The sequence below is a fragment of the Neurospora tetraspora genome (genome assembly GCF_033439725.1).
Source record: "Neurospora tetraspora strain CBS 560.94 chromosome Unknown B0H65scaffold_1, whole genome shotgun sequence".
Classification (NCBI taxonomy): domain Eukaryota; kingdom Fungi; phylum Ascomycota; class Sordariomycetes; order Sordariales; family Sordariaceae; genus Neurospora; species Neurospora tetraspora.
The window spans coordinates 5,383,907-5,404,083 of NW_026944383.1; the positions used below are offsets into that span (position 1 = coordinate 5,383,907).

General features: G+C 51.9%; 5 protein-coding genes across 5 annotated transcripts; 1 reads left to right on the plus strand and 4 right to left on the minus strand.

Annotated features, from left to right (window-relative positions):
• Positions 1 to 2,110: 2,110 nt before the first annotated feature.
• B0H65DRAFT_48926 (amino acid permease 2) lies at positions 2,111 to 4,305 on the minus strand. Its single transcript, XM_062827719.1, has 6 exons — positions 3,979 to 4,305; positions 3,636 to 3,912; positions 3,177 to 3,582; positions 2,959 to 3,115; positions 2,417 to 2,893; positions 2,111 to 2,345 (listed from the first exon to the last, which is right to left on the minus strand). Exons 1-6 carry the CDS (start codon positions 4,138 to 4,140, stop codon positions 2,199 to 2,201), a joined length of 1,626 nt encoding a protein of 541 aa, XP_062686852.1. The 5' UTR covers positions 4,141 to 4,305; the 3' UTR covers positions 2,111 to 2,198.
• A 3,181-nt stretch (positions 4,306 to 7,486) lies between these two features.
• Positions 7,487 to 8,697, plus strand: B0H65DRAFT_485436 (uncharacterized protein). The gene has a single exon (XM_062827679.1). The coding sequence runs from the start codon at positions 7,927 to 7,929 to the stop codon at positions 8,434 to 8,436; it is 510 nt and encodes a 169-aa protein (XP_062686853.1). The 5' UTR covers positions 7,487 to 7,926; the 3' UTR covers positions 8,437 to 8,697.
• Positions 8,698 to 9,086: 389 nt separating this feature from the next.
• Positions 9,087 to 11,662, minus strand: B0H65DRAFT_544727 (uncharacterized protein; the record flags this gene model as incomplete). The annotated part of the gene is made up of 6 exons (XM_062829318.1): positions 9,087 to 9,295; positions 9,408 to 9,703; positions 9,925 to 10,193; positions 10,263 to 10,463; positions 10,540 to 10,714; positions 11,283 to 11,662. 6 exons carry the CDS (start codon positions 11,660 to 11,662, stop codon positions 9,087 to 9,089), a joined length of 1,530 nt encoding a protein of 509 aa, XP_062686854.1.
• Positions 11,663 to 11,802: 140 nt separating this feature from the next.
• B0H65DRAFT_516386 (uncharacterized protein) lies at positions 11,803 to 13,446 on the minus strand. The gene is made up of 3 exons (XM_062828666.1): positions 12,793 to 13,446; positions 12,479 to 12,723; positions 11,803 to 12,347 (listed from the first exon to the last, which is right to left on the minus strand). The coding sequence occupies exons 1-3, from the start codon at positions 12,991 to 12,993 to the stop codon at positions 12,032 to 12,034; spliced, it is 762 nt and encodes a 253-aa protein (XP_062686855.1). The 5' UTR covers positions 12,994 to 13,446; the 3' UTR covers positions 11,803 to 12,031.
• A 4,889-nt stretch (positions 13,447 to 18,335) lies between these two features.
• On the minus strand, positions 18,336 to 20,177 carry B0H65DRAFT_438720 (uncharacterized protein; the record flags this gene model as incomplete). Its single annotated transcript, XM_062825384.1, has 5 exons — positions 18,336 to 19,290; positions 19,312 to 19,578; positions 19,633 to 19,773; positions 19,853 to 19,960; positions 20,041 to 20,177. The coding sequence occupies 5 exons, from the start codon at positions 20,175 to 20,177 to the stop codon at positions 18,336 to 18,338; spliced, it is 1,608 nt and encodes a 535-aa protein (XP_062686856.1).

Consider the following 20,177-nt stretch of genomic DNA (forward strand, 5'->3'; position numbering starts at 1 on the left):
AAGCCCTACGGCAATGTCAGTTGTCCATGATTGCGAGAAACCACCATTCCGGAATGAAACTTACGGGTACAACCAAAATACAGTCATCACAAACTTCCTGGGCGAACCGGATGGGCTCTCGCGCCAACATGTCACGGTAGGCCGTCATGGCCGGGTGTGCGATGCATCAAGGGCGAGTTCGCGTGCGTGCGCTCAGCTCCCGGCGCTGCCTGCGGCCGGCTTCCTCGTAGTGGCTCGCAATGCCTAGGATGTGTTGCCCGCCGGGACCGAGACACAGTCCCAGAAGAAGCTACCAATGTATCGCCGCGTCGTCGCCGCCCACCCCACGCCCTCTACACCGAGAACAGAGTTAACGAAACCTTCCTTTGCAAAACTTGTGAGGTTCCTTCCGGCGCTGACCGCGAACTTCATTCAAGCCGCTCCGCCATTCGCGGTCCTCAGCCCCTCCCTCCTCTCCCGCACCATCTTCCGCAAACCCCTGTCGTTCCAGTCGAAGCCCTGTTCAACAACACCCCCGCTGATCCCAACGGTGCCCTCGTCCAACGCCCCGTTGCCCTCAAGGACTCACACATCTGGAAATAGATAGTTAAACTCAGGTGTGCCTGTTGTGTGTCACTTCAGTGACTCAGAGATGATGGCATATGTCACCATGCGCGGCATTGGTTCCCTCTGACGATGCAGTTGACGGCCTCTGTACCTGCTGATCTTGCGGTGGTTCTTGCGGTGGCACCTCTGGGGCACGGTTGACCGTTCCCATAGGGACAAGCCCGGATTGTTGTAGAAAGACTTTGGTGTAATCTCTTGTACGGGAGGAAGTGCCACCTTGGTTGGCGCTGGCCTTTTTGGTCCCGAGGAGGATCCAAGTTCGGGATGGAGTTATGAGCCTGGAAGGAGGCGGCTGTGGGTAGCTCTAACAATTGGGCAACGATGGAGAGGTTCTCGTGGTTGAACAGTAGGTACCTAGGTAAATGGACCGTTTCGTAGGTATGCAGCCCAGTTTTCTTTTTCATCGTAGTAATACGGCGGTTGGTGATACGGCCGGTAGTAGTGCGGCGGTTAGCGATTCTATCGTTAGCAACTCTGCTAACGGGCTGGTGGTGACGTAGAGGTACTCTAGGCCTAGTATAGACATCCATCTTAATCCGCCGGAGCTACGCACCTTGTTGCTAATGGTAGCGAACGGGTACATCTCTAGTATACCTATATACCGACTCTTTGCTCTAGTTGCTGCCAAATCTTAGAAAAGTACGTGCGGCTTACCGAGAAGAATGTGGCAGTTTCGGACGGCGATGATTTAGAGAGCGAGCTTGGTGGTTTCCTTGTTTCGACATCAAATGCGTCAGCGATTATAGAAAGCTGGAGGGCGGAAAGAAGCACATATATTTTGCCCTAGCCAGACCATAGCTGACCAACTTGTAGGATCGTTGAGCTGGTTGGAATCCCTAGCCGTGTTGTAAGGGGGCTGTTGTTGTTGACCCACTTAATCGTTCCCAAATTCCAATAGTCTAGTAAAAAAGCTCCCTGAACGTACCAAGGCAAGTATCCAACGGCGATGTCATCTTATCTATGTTCCTGTCAATAGAGGTTCAAATAAGGTTGGGTTAGCGATCTACACCGGGGAGCGTGCGGCCAAGGCTGGGATCAACAGCAGCCTGAACGCCAAGCCTTACCCCTGAAGCGGGTAAACAAAGCACGGAATGCCCTCGATCTGGATACTGACTAGGTATTTCGAACTATTTCAGAGTTAGTGTGGTCAGCGAATCATTTGATAGAGTATGTCTCTTACCCAAAAAAGCAAGACACCAACCCAGCAGGTTCACGGAGAGAAAGTCGGAATGTAAGAGGTTTGGCAAGGGATTGGACAACACCAGGGATCACGCCACCCGACCTCGATGGATCACGACTTGTATGCACCACAACGGGAATAAGCAAGACGACGTCAAAATAAGCTTTTTTGAACCTGTCCCTAACTCCCTACATCCCAGCTCCAGCCCCACCAACCCTTGGGGAGGACTTCATTAAAACATAAACGCCACGCCAAATGATGTAAAAGTAAAACTATTAACTGGCCAACCAACCAAAACAACGCCGGGCTCCAAGAAGTTAAAGGCAACGCAAAGCAGTTGAGATGCTGCTATGAAGGAAAAAAAATACAAGGAGGACCGCCTCCTATGGGGTCGTACGAGAACTGAAACCGATCACACGTCGTCGGGTACGACGACCGACATATCGGTAGCGCGTGGCGAGTGCGTTAGGGGACCGGTATAGTAATGGCGTCCATGGGTATACCAGAAACCGAGGGCGAAGAAAAGAACGAAGAAGAAAACAACGATGGCGTAGTTCATCTGGAGGACATGTTAGCATTACCGCATCCTTGGTAGGTGGAGCCCAAACTGATGAAGACGGCGGTACTCACATTCTCAGGTGTGACGGGTATCCGTGTCGGGAAGAAGAAAATGACAGCCATGAACGTGTTCCATGCAACCGCCACTGCATTGACCCAGATGCTATACTTGCCCATATGCCAAGGCCCCTTCTGCATACGCCCATAGACCATCTTGCAAATGATGGGTATGACATAGGACACGTTCAATGCAACCGTACAGACATTGAACACGGCGCCGATGGCAGTACCGCTTGCTAAGCCGAGCAGGTTGATGATGATCTCGAGAACAGCATACATCCAGACGGCAATGAGGGGAGTCTGTGAGCGTTTAGAGATGCGGACCCAGATATGGGAGAACGGAAGAAGGTTGTCGCGGGAGAGGGCAAAAATGGTCCGACTGCCGGCTTGTATGCCGGGGATCGCAACCAGATTCATGACTCCGAAGCCGCAGAGTGTGAACAGAATCGCGGGGGCATGCCCCATGCCATTGAAGAAGAGTTGCGCAACCTTGGTGTTGGCAAAGTTAATTTCGGACAGGTGAGAGCCTGGAGCCTCGGCTTGGGGGATCTTACCGGTTGGCCACTTGGGCTATTTATCAGTTCCTTGGGGTCGCCCATGCAGACAACCAAGACCAGGTTGAATGCAAACCCAATGACATAAGTGAACGTTGTCGCATTGGCAATGGCCCAAGGTACAACCATCTGAGGGTTCTTTGCTTCTTCAGCAATACTATCTTTGAGTCAGCATCACGAGTACCTTCACCCTCCAATTGGTCAGTCCAGGAACTTACCGAGCTGTACCATCACAACTAGTCATGATCCAGGCTGGCGTAAGGCATCCGAAAAGAAAGGCAAAACCAGGAGGGCTCCATCCCGATGAAGGCTGGAAATCGGTAAAAGCATATTTGAGCGTGTGTATATCGTTCCACTTTTGAACCAACAAGGTCACACAAGCACCGAGTAGGACACTCATGTGGAAGACAACATAGCCGCTTGTCAACCGGTTCAACCACGCTGTCGGTAGAGTGTTGATCATGGCATGAATAATTGTAAGCGCTACCATGACACCCACAACATGGCTTGGTGTTGGCACGTAGCTGAAGTTGGATGTGATCGAAACAGCTGCAAGAAGCATTTGACTCGCGGCATACTCGGTAGAGGCACTACCTGCAACGGTACCCACGAGATTGAGATAACCTTTGTCATTCCAGTCAGCGACAATCTAGAGGCGAAGGTATCGAAGAACTTACCGGCGATCCAACACAGGAAGGGAACTTGCTGTTCGGGTGCGAGGAACTTCAAGGTGAAGTACATGGCTCCGGAGCTGGGGTAGGCAGATGCAATCTCAGCGATACTGTATGCAAGTGCCGATGCGCCAGCGCCGCCGATGATCCAACTCCACATGATAGCAGCCGCGCCGCCGGCTTGCAGGCCATATATCCATGTTGACATGAGTGTGCCATATACTCCAGATATGCTCACAGCAAAACTGAAGCTGGACCACCTTGAGAACTCGCGCTTGAATACCTGTGGTATGTTAGTAGAAGCCCCCGGACATTCGGGAGAGCGAGGCCCTCTGGTACTAAAACTCACTGGTGTATAGCCCAACGCCTCCAACGCCTTATCCCCATTTTCGGTAGAGCTTGTTGAAGGTGTTGGAGCCGCGGCTTCGCCAGAAGATGGTGTGCTTTGCCGGGTCATCTCGGTCATCTCGATGGTGGCGTCTGCCGATTTGTCTGCCGAGGAAAAAGACATGGTGGTACAAATGGTGCTGATGGTCTTTATGTTAAGGGATTTGTTACAAAATCTTCACCGTGATTGATGACAGATCGGGGCCAGATTTCCCCTCTTGCGAAGCGTTGTGTTCCATAGACAAACAATGACTACGGGATGGTTGTGATTTCGTATGGACGACACCGCCCAACACGGTCCTGACCGCCAAATCCAACACGAGTTGCTCACTCGAGATATTGGACACTCTGACCTTCGTTCTCCGGTGAACCACCCCGCACAGGTCAGGTATCTGATGTTCAAAGCATAGTAAGAAGACCAGGAAACAATCCTTGTGGGGCTGATCCTTCCAGATATGCACTTTGTTGCATGCCCGTGCGCGCCTCAAGATCCGTACCTGTGGGTTGTGCACCGACGGGCCCAATCTCCTTGCGGTGGCAGGTTCGTCTGGAGTTCTTGCTTGAAGGCTAGACCCATAAACCAGTTCGTCCCACAGTGTCGTCCAAGCTGAAAGTCGAGACCCAGGAGTCGTAACGGTCGAGTCTTTGGTGCTCGAGTCTCAAAAGCTGACACTCGATCGGTCAAGGAGATAGACACCGCCTTGTTCTTGGCCAGTCCGTGACGGTGAGTTTCGAAAGCTCTTAGTGTCCCCTTCAAGGCTTTCTCCCCTTTTCCTGGGCTTCTGATTTGATGTTCTTGTATGGAAAGGCAGCCGTCCGATTGCTGAAGCCCCCGGATGGAGGTTGAAGAGCCGCGTCCTGCCCATAGTAAGATCGGCTTGTCCGTGTTCGAGAAATTCCGATGTCGGACCTCGTCGGCTTGGGTCGGTTTAAATCGGTTTGGTCACCTCATCCCTCCTCTTTCTCCTATGTGTAGTGTTTTTGCAAACTCCTCGCCCTGATGATAGCTGCGGAAGGATGGCACACAATGTTGTAAGACCGGTAGGATGTTGGTTTGGCGGTTTCGTAGCTTGTTGTGTGTCAAGGGCTCCACCTAGTACACCAAGAGGCTCTGGATTATCGTGAACGATTGTTAAGTTTGACTGGTAGGAAGTGTTCAACATTAGCGAAAGATTGCCAACACATCCAGAACACTACTTGGGGCAAGAGGATTCGCTAGCAGACCCCCTGAATCACCGTCTCGCATTCGTCCTGGCTTTACCGACCAATGGGCATCTGTACACACATCCCATAGTCACGCTCGTGACCACCAAAGTTATCGGTCACTCCTGAAGTGGTCCAGACTCTAATACAGGCGGTGTATGCACCGGTCACGCTTCAAACCAACTATTTATGGGCTCGAACGGATTCCCAGCTTACATGTTCGGACGTACAACTCACGTAGGTCGCGCACTGGCCGGAAAGATATTCGGTTCTGAGCTGAATGGTGATAATGCGTTGGTGTGGCCAAGTGTTGGGTCTGGACTTGAAGTTCGAATGTCGAGCAAGACGTGCTGTCAAGTTGGGCGACGCAAGACCCCGCAGGCAAGGTATCAAAGACAGGAATTCAATGGCGTCGGATAAAGCTACTGAAGTAATGTATGGACGGTGGACATATGAACGAAAGAAATTGATTGTCGTGTGACAATTTTGCTCCTTAGAATTGGTTCTCTTGTTGTTTGGTGGTTGCTGGAAGAAGAAGAAGTGTCCTAGGAATTTGGATGTTTCATTCTGGGGGCCGCTGCAATTCACAGCGGGAGCTTCCACCGTTGCAGATGCGATCTGCCGCATTGATTGCCCCATGGACTGCGAGCGGCCGCGTTCGATCAGTCGCGCCTACCCGAAGAGCCGAATTCTTCTAACAGCAGCAACTGGTTGGGGGACGTAGCTCGTCTGTTAGAAAAGTGCCGCGGGTTAGGGTTGATGCAGGTACGAACTTCTACCTTGTGATTCGAGTCTGTTACGGACCAGCGGCTCAACTCTGATATCACTTCAAATCTTCATTTAGATAGGAAGGTTAGATGTCTTGTATTAAACATGAGTGAATATCAACGTTGGGCTCAAAATCAATGGCACCACAGAGCAGCACCGGCTCGGTTGCCGGAGGCTTGGACCCACTTATCGGTAGGTGGGTCTCCGCTCATGGTCGGGGGCTCGGCCGGGTCAATTCCTTTGGTACTCCCAGGAAGCCGAAGGCCGCCATCACCCCAAAATAAAGATGCAGGGACACATTTGACAGAGTCAGTTCACAACCTGTCATTCATTGTATGCAAAACTTGGTAATGAAAATGCGTTGAGCAATCTACAAATCGACTGGATACATACATGTACACGTGCGGTCAAGCTGTCCAGGGACTGAAATGATTGGGCGGCTATATACGATGAAGAGCCTCGAAGTTGTCATCGTATGCCTTTGGCAGATTGAGGCCTTGGATGTTCCCCGACGGAGATCATGTTGGACGACCTCGCCGACAAGTCCCACGGCAGGGGCAGCTTCCTTCGGCCACCATTTGTCCTTCTTTTGGAAACCATGCTGCCAATTTGGCAACTGCCATGAACGTGATCATATGACACGAACGAGTAGTAACCTCCTCTTGCCAGCCACAGGATGATATGGGAAACTGCCTTGGTTGAAAAGGGAACTATAGATTTCGATGCAATCACTTTCCGAATTCCGTAGCCACAGAGTCAAATCCGTAGGCACAGAGACTTTCCCCCACTTTTTAAGGTGTATAGCCAACCACCAGCCGCCATTTCCGTCGCGACCCAAAAGAGTCGGTGCTAACCAACATCGAAATGAAGTATTGATATCAAATGTTCGTCGCGAATAAAGCTCTTCGTGAATGAGGCTCTTCGCAAATGAGGCTCTTCGCGCTTTAAACTCTCACGCTTAAAGCTTCTTGCGATATCTATCCCTTCTTACCTCAGTGCTGTGCGCGATCCGGTTCGTGTGCCGTGCAGTATCGAAAGCCCGGTATCGTATCAAACTCGCCCGCCCAAAAGGGTACCGTTCTCTCTAAGTCAAACGAGCCGCTTACCCCTAACTTCGCGCAACGATACTTAGTCGGAATGGAATCTCCCTGATAGAAGACCTCGTTGTTCAAAATCACAATTCCTTGCGAGTGTTTAAACCTGGTCGAGGACGTTGATATCTTGGGAACTTGGGTAGTGGCTGCACTCACTGGCAATCTGGCACATCCAGAAAAAAGTGGGGAGTCTCTGTGCATACGGATTTGACTCTCTGTGGCTACGGATTCCGATCACTTTCGGGAAGGGGGAGATCAGGAACGGCCAGAACAGGAATAGCGTGCTCAAGGCCCCGCTACAACGACGTCATTGAAGCCCACGACCCTTGCTCGCAATCACCATCGCGGTCAGTTTCGGCAGTAATTGCCAACGCCAATTTCATTGCCTTTGACAGGGAAAGTGTCATCCGGCAATCAGGGATGGAAGGATGAGGAGTGCGTTAGATACTGGCAAACGGCAGTGCAGGTGTCAGAGACAGGCAGACACAAGACGGATGGCAGACGGGGACCTGATCGACCGTGCAGCGATGACGTAGAATGGCGGGGCAGCTTTGTCTTTGGAGCTTCCATTGCAACAAGCTCTCAGCAAGCTCTCCCCCTGCCTTTGGTCGCCAACCATCATCATCATGCAATTGCAACGCAATGCACGGTGGGGTCTTTTTGTTTGGTCGTACAGACATATAAGGAACGCATCGGTCACACTTCAGATCTTTTTGTAGAACATCATCACTTCCAATCCATTCAAGCCACTCTTCTACTACAACCAAGAGAACATCTCTCTCCAACCAACACGACAAACCACAAAACCACACCCGCAAAACACCAATCCCATCAAAACCATCAAAATGGCCACCAACCCCAACGAGCCCGGTGCCCCCCTCTACTCCCAGGCCGTCTCCCAAGACGCCGGTGAGCCCGTCACTGCCGAGCAGATCGAGAAGGCCCCCAAGACCCTCGCCTCCCTCGAGAAGGAGAAGAGCACCGAGAAGAAGGATACCCAGCAGACCGAGAGCAAGAAGGGCACATCCGACGACTCCTCTGAGCAAAAAGAAAAGTCCCCCGGCCTCCTCTCGAGCGCCACCAGCACCGTCACCGGCGCCGTCGGCAGCGTAGCCAGCGGCGTCACCAACACGGTCGGAAACACCACGTCTTCCGTCGCCAACACGGTTGGCGGCGTCGTCGGCGCTGCCTCGCGCGGCCTCGGCGAGACCATCACCAGCGTCACGGGCGGCCTCGGCAAGCCTGTTGGCGAGACCATTGCCAATGTCGGCACCAGCTTCGAGGGCGCCGTGAGGGGCAAGAGCGAGGAGAAGGACGAGAAGGAGACCAGCGACAAGAAGAAGGAGGACAAGTAAAGGATACCCCAGTGGTGGATGTTTTCTTATTTCGCATAAGGAGTTTGTTCGTTGTTTTAGGGGTGCATGCATGAATGAATTTGGGAAAGCATTTTTTGTCGCGAAGGACATTCATGGAGTTTTCACGAGCCGGATCACTACAGTACGGGAAGCATGTTTCAGTCCGTTAGTCGAGGATTCGCATTTGGGTTTTAGTTCTCCCATGGAGACTTGTGTATGTTGATAAGATGCAATGACACGATACCCCCTTGAAACGCTTGATTTCTATGTTCAATCTTGTTGCTCCTGTGCTTGATCTACCATCTCCACCAAGTCGCCTATCATTCTGCTGTTACCATTGTCGTTAGTGCCAGTCCTGTTGAAGGGAGAAGATGCGTAGCATAACTACCCATGACTCGCGGAGGTATCGGACCTCAAGGAGCTTCAATATTTGTCTTGTCGTTCAACAGGCACCGCGGACCGTTTGTGCTCACTCAAAGGATTTGTCAGGGTCACCGTACAATTCACTTGGCTTCACAACCTGGCAATGAACAACGAGAAGTTAAAGACGAAGTTCGTGTGATTCTCTAGACTACCCTAGTTTCCGTTTCCCCTCTTCCGTTACCACTACAGAATCAACCACATTTTCTGTCGTCGCCTTTCCACCTCCCTCAGTTCTGGCAAGCTTGGTTTTCGTCATCACGCAGAGTACCATTGAGGGCAGCAAGCCCACGCAAATTCTGCCACGGGTGGTGGACTTCTTCTTCTTCTGCTCCTTCTTCTCCTTCTTCTCCCTTCTTTTCCTTCTTCTTCTTCTCCTCCTTCCGCAAGCGGCGCTTCCTCTGTTCTTCCGTCTCATTCGGGTCAGAGGCGGACTCCACTGGAGGTGATGCGTCTACTTTCACCTTCTTGGGCGCAGAAATCTACATCGCTGAACAGTCAACCTGATCAAGCGGAAGTGAAGGTGAGGTCAAGGTGAAGGTCCTGCCAACCTGGATTCTTGCCCCGCGGTCTAGAAGTGCTGGACTGTGGCTCTTCCTTGGGCTTTGTTGCCTTTGCCTGCTCCTTCTTCTCCTTCTTTCCTTCTTTTCCTTCTTCTCCTTCTTTTGCTTCTTGCGCTCGGCCTTCTCCCTCGGCGGTCTCGCCGTCGTGCTTCTTGCGCTTCTTGCTGTCGCCGGCCTCCTCGCTCATCTTCTTCTCCTTTCGTAGAGCTTTTTGTGAGGGCAAGGCATCTTGGTTGGTGGTGGTGGTGGTGATCACGCTAGGTGAGGAGTTGATCGTTGGTGAACTAGTTTAACCATTAGTTGATGTCTCAAATAAGATGGAAGCGAGGGGATGGATAGGTACTTACCGCTCAACCCCCCGGCTTGATGTTGAAGCCGTTGGGTCCAATAAACCGGCCGGAAGATAACCTCGCTCGGTAGGAAGGTCCGGACTCGGACTGCCCAGATTCCACACGTCTGGCAACCTCTTCGGTCCTGCCGCTCGTAGTCATCTGTCCCATCATACTCGGGAAGAATCTCGACGTCGGGGAGGCCATGTGAGGGGTGGCCTGAGTTGAGGGCCCCCTCAAGGGGTGCTTTGAAATGCCCCTCGGTGATGTCGAAAGCACAATTCAAGCAGCGGGGTTTGTCTTGTACAACGTGAAGCCTTGGAAGTTGGCCTGTACCGAAGGCGAGAGCGGAGTAGATGATCTGTACAGACGAGTACATACGCTCCTTGACCTTCGCGGAGAGCTTCTTGACCTTGGAAAACATATTGCTGGGATAGTGCGCGGGCTGGCATAACCAAATAGGCATCCGAATCTTCGAGACAAGGAGTTGATACTAAACCAGGGCACATGCCACCACTGTAGTGGAAAAGGGTGTAGAGGGGGTGCTCGGCGTAGCGTCTCCACCGGGCCTGATCCTGGTGGCAATCAGCCAGTGATGGCGTGTGCCTGGATTCGGTGGAGGTGGTGGTGATGCTTGTTTTGCTTGGCCGATGACGGGACGGATGTTGTGTTCCGTCATCGGCCGGCCACTATCGAAGAACCAGAGATTTGACCACTGTGGTTCATGAATGGTCAGCAGCCATATACAACGGCCAAGGAGTAACAGGAATGGGAGCGGAACTTTACCTGACGTGGCCAGCAGTACATTCGTCGCCGACACGGACCTTCTTGGGCCAAGCAAACTTGACCTTCCTGGCCTTGGAGGCTTTGGTGGTGCCACGGGTGGTGAACTTCTTCTTCTTCTTCTTCTGCTTCTTCTTGTCCTCGGCGGACAGCTTCTTGGTGGTGCTGGCCCGAGGCACATTACTATCACAAGCCAGGTCAGTCAGATGCACTTTATTGTGTTGACATGATCGTAGAGTGAAAGAAGCTTGAGTGTCCACTGAGCTTTGTGGGCCCCTTTGCCAGACCCAAAATGCCCAAACTCGTAGCAAAGGGTGTTTTCAAACAGGGAAACAGGTATCAAGCAGGTGGAGACGCGCGTCAAGGCAGTTCATGGAGCTCATACCTCATACAAACAATGGATCAGCAACAACTGTTGAGGCGCGAAAGATAGCAGTGGTTGTCGTTGCTCAAAGACCGCGCCGCTTGGGCAGCGGGAGCGAAGGAGATGTCTAGATGTGTTGGGAAATGTGTTAGCACTCCTAGTCAACTGCTTGGTGTGTGCTTCCAAGGTACGAATACGTTGGTGTTGGATGATCAAACTTACCTCACAATACTTTGACAGGAAGGGGGCGCCCTTGAGGAGGGACTCAGCCCCTGGTCAGACGTGCCCTGGTGGTGAGCACAGGAAGAGGGGAGCCCTTGAGGAGGGACTCAACCCCTTGCGGCACGACGTGCCTTGTTGAGGAGGAGGAATAAAGGAGAAAAGAACAAGGCAGCCATGAACGCGCCATGAAAAATCTTCTTGCAGATTCTCACAGCGAGGTGAGGGGGCGGCTTCTTCTTGTCCATGACGCGCATGTACTTCTTACGGATCATCTCCAGCTGCGCCGCGTAATACGCGTCCTCGTCAGTAAGGATCGGTTGGGTGGGGGGCCGCATGCTGAATCGTCGTAAGTTCTCGTCCTCGTCAGCTTGGGTAGGGGGGCTCGTCCTCAAGGTGCGATCCCGCGAGGGGGGCACAGGAGAGTTCTCATTGCTGGGAGGGTAGAAGAGAGCGTCCTCCGCGCGAGCTCTGGTAGAGGCAAAGTTGAGTTCTGAGGCGTTGGAGACGGGCCCGTCAAAGATGTCAAGCCAGGGAATCTGGGTCATCTTGAGAAGTTGGGTGTAAGGTTGTGGTTGGAGATGATGTTGAAAGTTGAAAGTTGAAAGATGAAGAAGGAGGCAGTGGAATGCGAGAGAAGATTCTTGATCACTCAAATTTGAAAGGTGAAAAGGTTGAAGAATTTGATGGGAAGGTCAAGTAGATTGTGCGGGGAAGTAGGGCAAGATTTTTTGGCAAAGTCCCAAAGTACAACTTGAAACGGAGCAGCCTTGCCTGTAGGCAGGCGAGGAAGGTCCAACAATAGGTATCTGGTAATAAACGTGCCGTAAGAAAAGACGGCACGTAAGGAAGACGGCCAACCATACACGCCCCCAAAGTAACGGTCCCAAGAAAGTAAGGTACCGTAACCGCCCCAGCTAGGACATGACCTCAGTTCCTCCACTGAACCGTTTCCTCGTCTTTCGTTCGTTGTCTTCCAGCTCTGTTGACCCCGTTGACTCCGTCCCCCTTGGGTTTCTTTCGGGTATTCGTTCTTCACTCTGTCCGACGTCCTCAACCGGAGCCTCGACTTGGGCTTTCTCTACTTCCATTCGCCTCCGCCGTTCCTCTGCAAACCGAACCATCTGCGCTCGGTTTCGTACTATCCGCCTCTGTCTTCGCGCCCTGTTCTTCATCACTCCCGAGTATACACACCCAACCGAAGCCATGATTACAAACAACGCATGAAGAAAGCTGTGTTGAGAAATCCCGAAGTCAGCAATGGTACCTTATCAACGGCAAAGAGGGAAGGTGCAATCATCGATGCGAGTGTTCCCCATAAGATACTTCAGATTTGGACCCAATGAATCGAGACGGCCACTTACCAAAACACAATCATGAAGATCATGGCTTTACTTTGGTCCTTCTTCCATCGTTCTCGCGTGGAGTCCGTTCTAAGTCTGTCTTGAACTTGGTCGTTGTCGATAAGCCCTAGAAGGAGGAAACAAAAGGTGCTACCAGCGCAAATCAGGATGTCGAAGCACACGGCAATGACATTGATCGGTCGTCGCCGGTCCAAGCACGAGAAAGAGACGATCTCATACGCGTTCACAATGACAGCAACGCCCAGCTATGCCTTCAATGTCAGCAAGAGTCCTACGATTCCAACTGCCATCTTTACTCAAGCCGAGAGACGTACCGGAAAGAAGCACGGGAAGATCAAGTCCACCCTTGCGTTGGGATTTCCTTTCCATCCATGGTACCACCAACCCATTACGGCCAGAATTCCCGCCTCATATATAAGGGCCAAGAACCGGGACAGGATTTGCGACAGCTTGAAGACAAGCCCCGGGCCAGCATCATACCTCGAAAGGCTTCGAGGACCCCGTTCGACATCCATCCATAGGTACCGTCCACGCACGTTTCGTCACTGTTGCTGGCACCTTTCCAGTCCTGCCTCCACCCCTGAACAAGCCGGAACTGTGAAACGTCGGGGAAGCTCTTCGGAACTCGGTGTTGAAAACTTGAGGTTGCCGGCTCCAAGCTACCAACCACCTCAAACTCCTTCAGTCTTCCCAAAAGTTGGTTTCCTCCACCACTGCTGCTTTTCAAGCATGAGCTAACCTCTAGCAATTCCCAGCCCAGTTCCAGATATCGAGTTGTCGTCGTCGTCGTCCGAGCATTAACAGAGGGGAGAAAGAGGTAAAACACAAAAAGAAGCGGTGGAACGTTGAAGAGGAGGAAGCCATCATCATAAATGCATCTTGTCCAGGAATCAACAGCAAGTCTCAGCTCACAACGTCAGCCAACATGGGTACTACGGCACCAATTCTCAGCACTAGCGGAACAGGGCCCAGCGGTGGCCAGCAACCGACGACTCGGAACAGCGAACGAACGGTAAACCCCAGCCACCAAAGATTCATGCAAGACCCAAACCAGGTCGTGAACCCTGCATGTGCAGAGACGCTGCAGCAAGCAGCACGCCTGAACATAACGGGCTGTTGCCTGTCTGGATCGGGAATAGGCGCAAGCCACTTTTGGGGTTGGGGATGCTTGGCAGAATGCTACCCACACACGATTCCCGATCGACAATGCTACCTCGGATATAAATACGACTGACTGCACATCCTCGTCCTTCCGCCGTCTGGGAGACGACCACAGACAGTCCATGATTTTGGTGGGCGACATCTGGGGCAGAAGAGTTCGGTGCTCTCTTCCGTCCGAATTGGCCCTTAAAGAACCTCTTCCGTGTACATAGACTTTCAACCGCGCAGTGTCTCTGCAAGACCGTCAAGATTGACTCCTATGGTATCTACCTTTCTTGAACCACTGCCAGTCAAGAACCTTTTCTCTCCAGAACCCGTGGTTGGATGCATCCCGAACCAACGACAACCTATGACTGGGCCCGCGACGTCACCAGTGACCCCTGCCAATAATGACGGCCGCCTACAGCACTGTGTACATTGGCACTGCTTACGAGTGATACTTCTTCCCCTTGCAGTTCACATATATCTGCATGTGCTGTGGAAGCTGGTGACGGGTCAGGTGGCCATGACACCACTGCAGTGCTTGTTTTGCAAAGCGCATGTAGTGATGTTGAGCAACCCAAAGAGGAGCTTTGTGTGATGTTTAATGGTTGGTTGCTGTCTGAAAGGGGTAGCATGTTATTGTTTTGCTTCTTTGAGCAACTGTTTTCAGGGGTAGCAGCGGGGGCGGGAAGTCAACCGTGGTATTATTGAAAGATCATCCAAAGACGGTTTGTGGCCAAACAAACGATAAAATACGCGGTTCAAGGGATGAAGTTCGTTAGGAGGTATATGGGTTAGACCAAAAGAGATAGCACGAAGCATTAGTTCCCTGTTCTCACGAAACGATACCTCTACCTAATCAACAGTATATATATCACCGGGTCAAGAGCCACTCAAGCTCAGCTACAAGGCTGACAACCAGGCTTGCAAACATGCGATGGAACTAAAGTTCTCCGTCCTAAATAGAGCGTCCAGTGGAATCAACATGAAATGAAGGCTTTCAAGCTCGTTAGTGATGGTCTTGGTATGTTGTGGGAAGTGCGCAAAACTGTGTAACATCTTGATGTGGTCGAAGTTACTTCTGCTCAAGTGCTATCAAGACATGCAAGGCCTTACAATCTTCTTCGTAAACGCAAACATAGGTGGACAAGAAGTAACCAAATGGTGACCAAGTAGTAAATAGAGTCAATAGAACAGGAACATGTAACTCTGTGAACAAACCCCTATATCGTGCCGTTGAAGTAGACATTAGGTACGATCACTTCCATAGTGGTCACGTTTACATCCTTACCTATGCATCTGAAAAGAAGAACCAACTAACATCATTGTAGCGAGAAACGATTGGGATATCAACCGTCTTGGATGCATCATAAGGATCAAAATTTCACAAAAAGGTATAACGACAATCTTGGGCATTGCGATACATGCGCACAAATCTAGTACAAACGTCTCCCACAGCGAGGCCAAATGGACAACAACTTCATTAGAGATATAACAGATGGACAATGCGAGCTAGGTAACAATACATACATCCAAACGCTTTCCGCCTGCAACAAGAGAACATCCTGTTGTACTGCATTTGCCTGTGAGAAAGGAACTTGAATGGGGCCATATAACGACAAAGTTCATCCCCACCTCTCAACGAACGATAACAGCCAAATGGTCTTGTGGTGTAATGGGCAGCACACAGGCAGAATAGCTAGTAAGACTCGAGCCGGCCTCGAGCAATAATGCGAAAACAAGCAGGTCCCGGTTCAACTCCGGGCTGGGCCGGTTGCGATCGGTCGTTCCTCTTTTTTTTCCCTTTTTCTTTTCTTTTTGTAGCTCGTTGAAAAAACCGCTGGTTGGTTCTACCTAAAACCCCGCCTTGCATGTTCTTATTTTTTTGGTCTTCCATCATCATGAACATCCTTCTTTACAGTACCTACCTTCCAAGATCGAACACCCCCAACTTACGAGTGTCAACATCGGATTTGGCCATATTCCAGCTGCTGCTGATCAGACAGCTTCGTCCCCCTCTCCCCCTCTTCCTCCGTTTTTTTGCCTCCGTTTCTTGATTGTCCCCCCGGCTCCTTCCTAATGGCTGCCTGGTGCCCCTCGGGCCCGAGACGCCGGGCCAGCCCTAAGGAAGGAGGGGAATCTCAACGGGCACCCCGTCTTTCGTTGCCGGCTTCCGTTCCCAACAATCTTCACGGTCGTACCCTTCGTCATCCGATCCCCTAGAAATTGCGAGGCTGGATCGTTGGTCGTCTTCAGTTGGTTACACACGACTGACCTTAACGGACCCGCAGTTGGCAGGCGCAGGTGGTTCAACAGCCTTCCTTCCTTGCTAGACCAGCAGGCAGGCACACATCACTCCCGTCACCACAGCTTTCCCACTCCACTGTAATTGTCCAGCCTCCATCTTTCATTGGCCTAGGAAACCCCATTTGAGCTTGTAGACAAAGCCAAAGGGACCTTAACGGCCAGGCCTGAATCCGTTTGCTCCTCCTCCCATTAATTGTTGTACCCGCCTTCCCAAATGTTCTAGAACTTCAGTTCCGGGCGGTTCTGTTCATGCAGGGGCAGTCAAATGAACCCCACCCCGGTCTGGCCCCTTCGTCTCTTCCTCTTATCTCGGCCTGGCTTCTACGTATATGCAAGAGGTGTTCAGCCCAAGTCCAACTTCAGACGAAAGCGTTTCTACCTCCTTCCATTCCACGCAGAGTCACAAATTCGCGATATACTTGGACCGAAAGACTCATCTTGTGGATCACAAGTGATCGGACGGGATCACGTAGGCTCTAGGGATCTGGGGCTCGAGGACAGGCAGAGATATGAGCCACAGGCCGCAGGGCGGTAAAGAACTGGACGGGACTTTGGGAGTGGGAAAGGCAGGTTACAGGTAGCGGGACAACGTAATTCATGTTTAATTCCCATTGGTTAGTTCGAAGGACGCGTTATCACCAGTTTAGCGCAGTGACGTTCAACCCGGAGCTTTGTTACCGGCTGGCAAGGCTGGCGTGCGGTGTAGGCAGGCACCTTCCAAGTTAAACGGGGGAGGAGCCCAGTGCCAGGCCAGAGTAGTGAGAGGGCCCGAGTAAGTAGAAGTGGTGTTGTTGGCGTAACCGGAGGAAAAACTAGCAGGAAAATTGAAGCACTGCAGTCAACAATGTTCTCAACGTACCTATCTTGTTCCCGTCCTTGGGCACTTGGAGCTAGGAGGGCAGTTTAGAGCAACTTGAAATGTCGGGTGAAGTGAAATAGGGTTACTGAGTAGTCTTCGAGCTCCATACCGACCGTCCCTATAGTAATCCGTGTCAGTAAGGGCAGACATGAGTTCCGCGTTGAGACCTACCAGTCAATTATAAGCTCATATGCTCATATGAGTACCTGCACCTATTTGTCATCGTTGCCCAAGTTGATTTTTTTCTTCTTTTTTTGGTTGAATAAAATCCCCATATCAATTCCCAATCATACCTGGCCCGCTCAAATCCTTTACGAGCCAGTCCAATGAGCCTGGAAGTCGTACAGGGATTGGTGCATGTATAAGAAAGGGGTGGTGTACGCGAAGTAAATGACAAGTTAGCTCTTTGTGTTGATGGTAATTGGGTTTCTTGATGGGTCCCCTTTTGAAGTCTCGAAACACCTTAGAGAAGCATTAGAGTGTACGGTCCGCGGCAGATATCAGTGGAAGGGGCAGCTCAACCATGATCACAATAGACATGATTGAGTAAAAATCTGCCGGAACGCCAAATCATCTCATGTTGCGAAAATCAAAATGGATAGATGGTAGTTCGTTTCCGGGATATGGATGATCGTGACACAGGTAGTAAGAATCGGTCCTGTAAATGGTCAGCCACAGCCATGTATGGGAAGGGTTCGGGCTTGGGAAACATTGGTTGCGAGTATCAACATCAAGCATGAGGGGAGCGACGCACGATACATCAAGCATAGCATTAGAAGCATAAAATGATAATCAAGATCAAGGGCACAGCAAAGCTCGGTGGAGATCATAGCGAAACACCCAGAGCAACAAAGGACAAAACATTGCGAAGTAGAAAGCATAACGAAACGAAGTATAGTGAATAAGTGGAGTGATTTAGCGATGCTAACCCGTAAATGATCCGCCACACGCACAGGAAACTGTGAAAGCCAACCTAAGCTAACTCGTGAGGAATCTGTCAAGATATCTTTGTATCTGGGTTGCGGAAAATCTTCCCATCGCTCGATCGTCCAGCTGAAATGAACGAAAGCAACAATGCTCGCCGTAAAACCAATCTAAAGACGCATTGACAAGCAAGAATTCTGAGACTAGACCACATCCTCTTTCCGTCGTAAAAGCCATGATCATTTTGAAAAACTCCGCGCAACACGCCATTTCGTAGAGTAGACCAGAAAGACCCGTACGACGCCCACAAGAAACCCCCAAACGACAAACAACTCGAGCAAAAAGTGGCCACCTTGTCGTGGTTATCGGACCGAGAAGAATGATGGGAAAGGCTCAAGCCAACCGGTTACCTGGGGACGTTTTGATTGCCGGTACGCCACACCCCAACGCCGAGCGATGATCAACCATAAGCATAGGCAGAGCGTCATTACTATTATCATTTTTCTGTTAGCACAGGCCGAAATGTTGTTGAAAAAAAAGAACTGGTTGTTGAATGAAAAAAAAAGTTGTTATGTTGGGTCGTTTGGGGTGAGTGAGTTCCAGAGGTTGTAAGGCTCCCTAGTCTCAGTTCATTCCGCCGCGGCGGAAGAAGCGGCCACCTTGGCCATATGAACCACTGGGTCCATTCTTCTTGGGCTTGCTGATCCGGCCGTTGGTGATACGGCCGTTGCTGGTATGGTGGCTGGCGGCTCTGCCACTAGCAACTCTGCTAGGGTGCTGGTGGTGACGTCCAGTCGCCTCCAAGGTCGCCGGGCGGGGGGTCGGGGGGGCCGCGTAGTGAGTTGCGTAAGTTGGGACAGGCGCGGGAGGGGGCGGCGGGGGGCCCGTAAGCTGAGCGGCGTAGGCCGCAAAAGGCTCGGGAGCCATAAAAGCAGCCGGGGGAGGAGCCGTAAAAGCAGCCGGGGAGGGGACCGTGAGAAGAGCCGGGGAACGAGCCGGGGTATACTGGTAAGAGGGCTGGCCTACCAAAGCCGGGGGCGGTCCACCGTTGCCGCCGAAGTGGGGAGCGCCATAAGGACCAGCAGGGCCGGGCGGGGGAGGAGGGCCCATGTAATGAGGCGGAGGGGGGGCGGGGCGGTAGGGGGTGCCGACGCCGGAGTTGTTCTGGGAGCGGCCCCAGGAGAGACGGACGCGAGAGTTGCCGATCGGGTATCCCTGCATCTGGTTGATGGCCATCTCGGCAGCGTGGCGGTGGACAAACTGAACAAAACCGCATCCCTTGCCGGGAGGGATCTTGACGTAGGTGATTTCGCCGAAACCTTGGAAGAAGGAGCGGAGCTCGTCCTCAGTGACGTAGCCGGAGAGGCCGCCGACGAAAACAGTCGTGTTGTTGGGGTCGGTGAACTGGTTCATGGGCTGCATCGGGTTGAAACCGGAATAGTACGGCTGGGGGGGAACTCCCCACTGAAGGTTGGCCGCGTGGGCGGGGACAGGAGCCATCATGGCATTGGCAGCATGAGGGGCATGAGCGCCGTACTGGTGAGTTCTGCTAAGAAGTGTTAGGACCAGATTCAGAAGTCTAAACGGGCAAAGAACTAACCTAGTCTTCGGAGTCGCGGTGCTAATTCTCATCGGACGATTGCCACAGTAAACGCCTTGCATCTCGACGAGCGCCCTCTGCTGGTCTCCTTCGTCTGAAAAGCGAACAAATCCGTAGCCGCGGGATTGGCCGGTCATGGCATCGGTCATGATCTTAGCTGACTTGCAGGACGGGAAGCGAGACTGGAAAAGCGAGACGAGGACAAACTCGTTGACCTCGGGACCCAGATCGCCGACGAAGATGCTATACTCGGGGCCACGGTCATCACTATATTGCTATTAGTGACATGTCACAAAGGATAGGAAGCAAATATGTACGCACCGACGGTCAATCAGACCACCGCCGGAAGCCCAGTTCAGCTTGAAGGCACGGTTGCTGTTGGGAACCGGAGTGCCGTTCAGGTTAAGGGCCTTCTGAGCGGCCTCGGGGGTGGCAAACTCAATGAAGCAGTAACCGGCGTTACTGTAGGTCAGATAATGTCAGTATACAGCAGCGATATGACGCAAGGTGATGACCAAGTAAAGATAGCGGAGATACTCACCCAGAGTTGCGATCGCGAATGACCTTAACCTGGACGGTCTCGCCGAGGACAGTGGTGAAAACGTTCTTAATGAAGTTCTCGTCCATCCAGCCTTCCATTTCGCCCATCCTGGAACCAAAGTCAGATCTCATTCAAAAAGGCCGCAGTGAACACAAGGTAAAAGGCGAGCCTATCGGCTTGTTACTTACCACAGGGTCTTGCTGGCCTCGTTGCTGCCGGGCTGAACAAGGGCGGTGGGGGCCTGGAAGTTGGCCTCAGAGTTGCCGTTCATGGCAGGAGCGGCGTTGTTGGTGCCGGGGGCTCCGGGAGCAGTGTAATCGGCCAT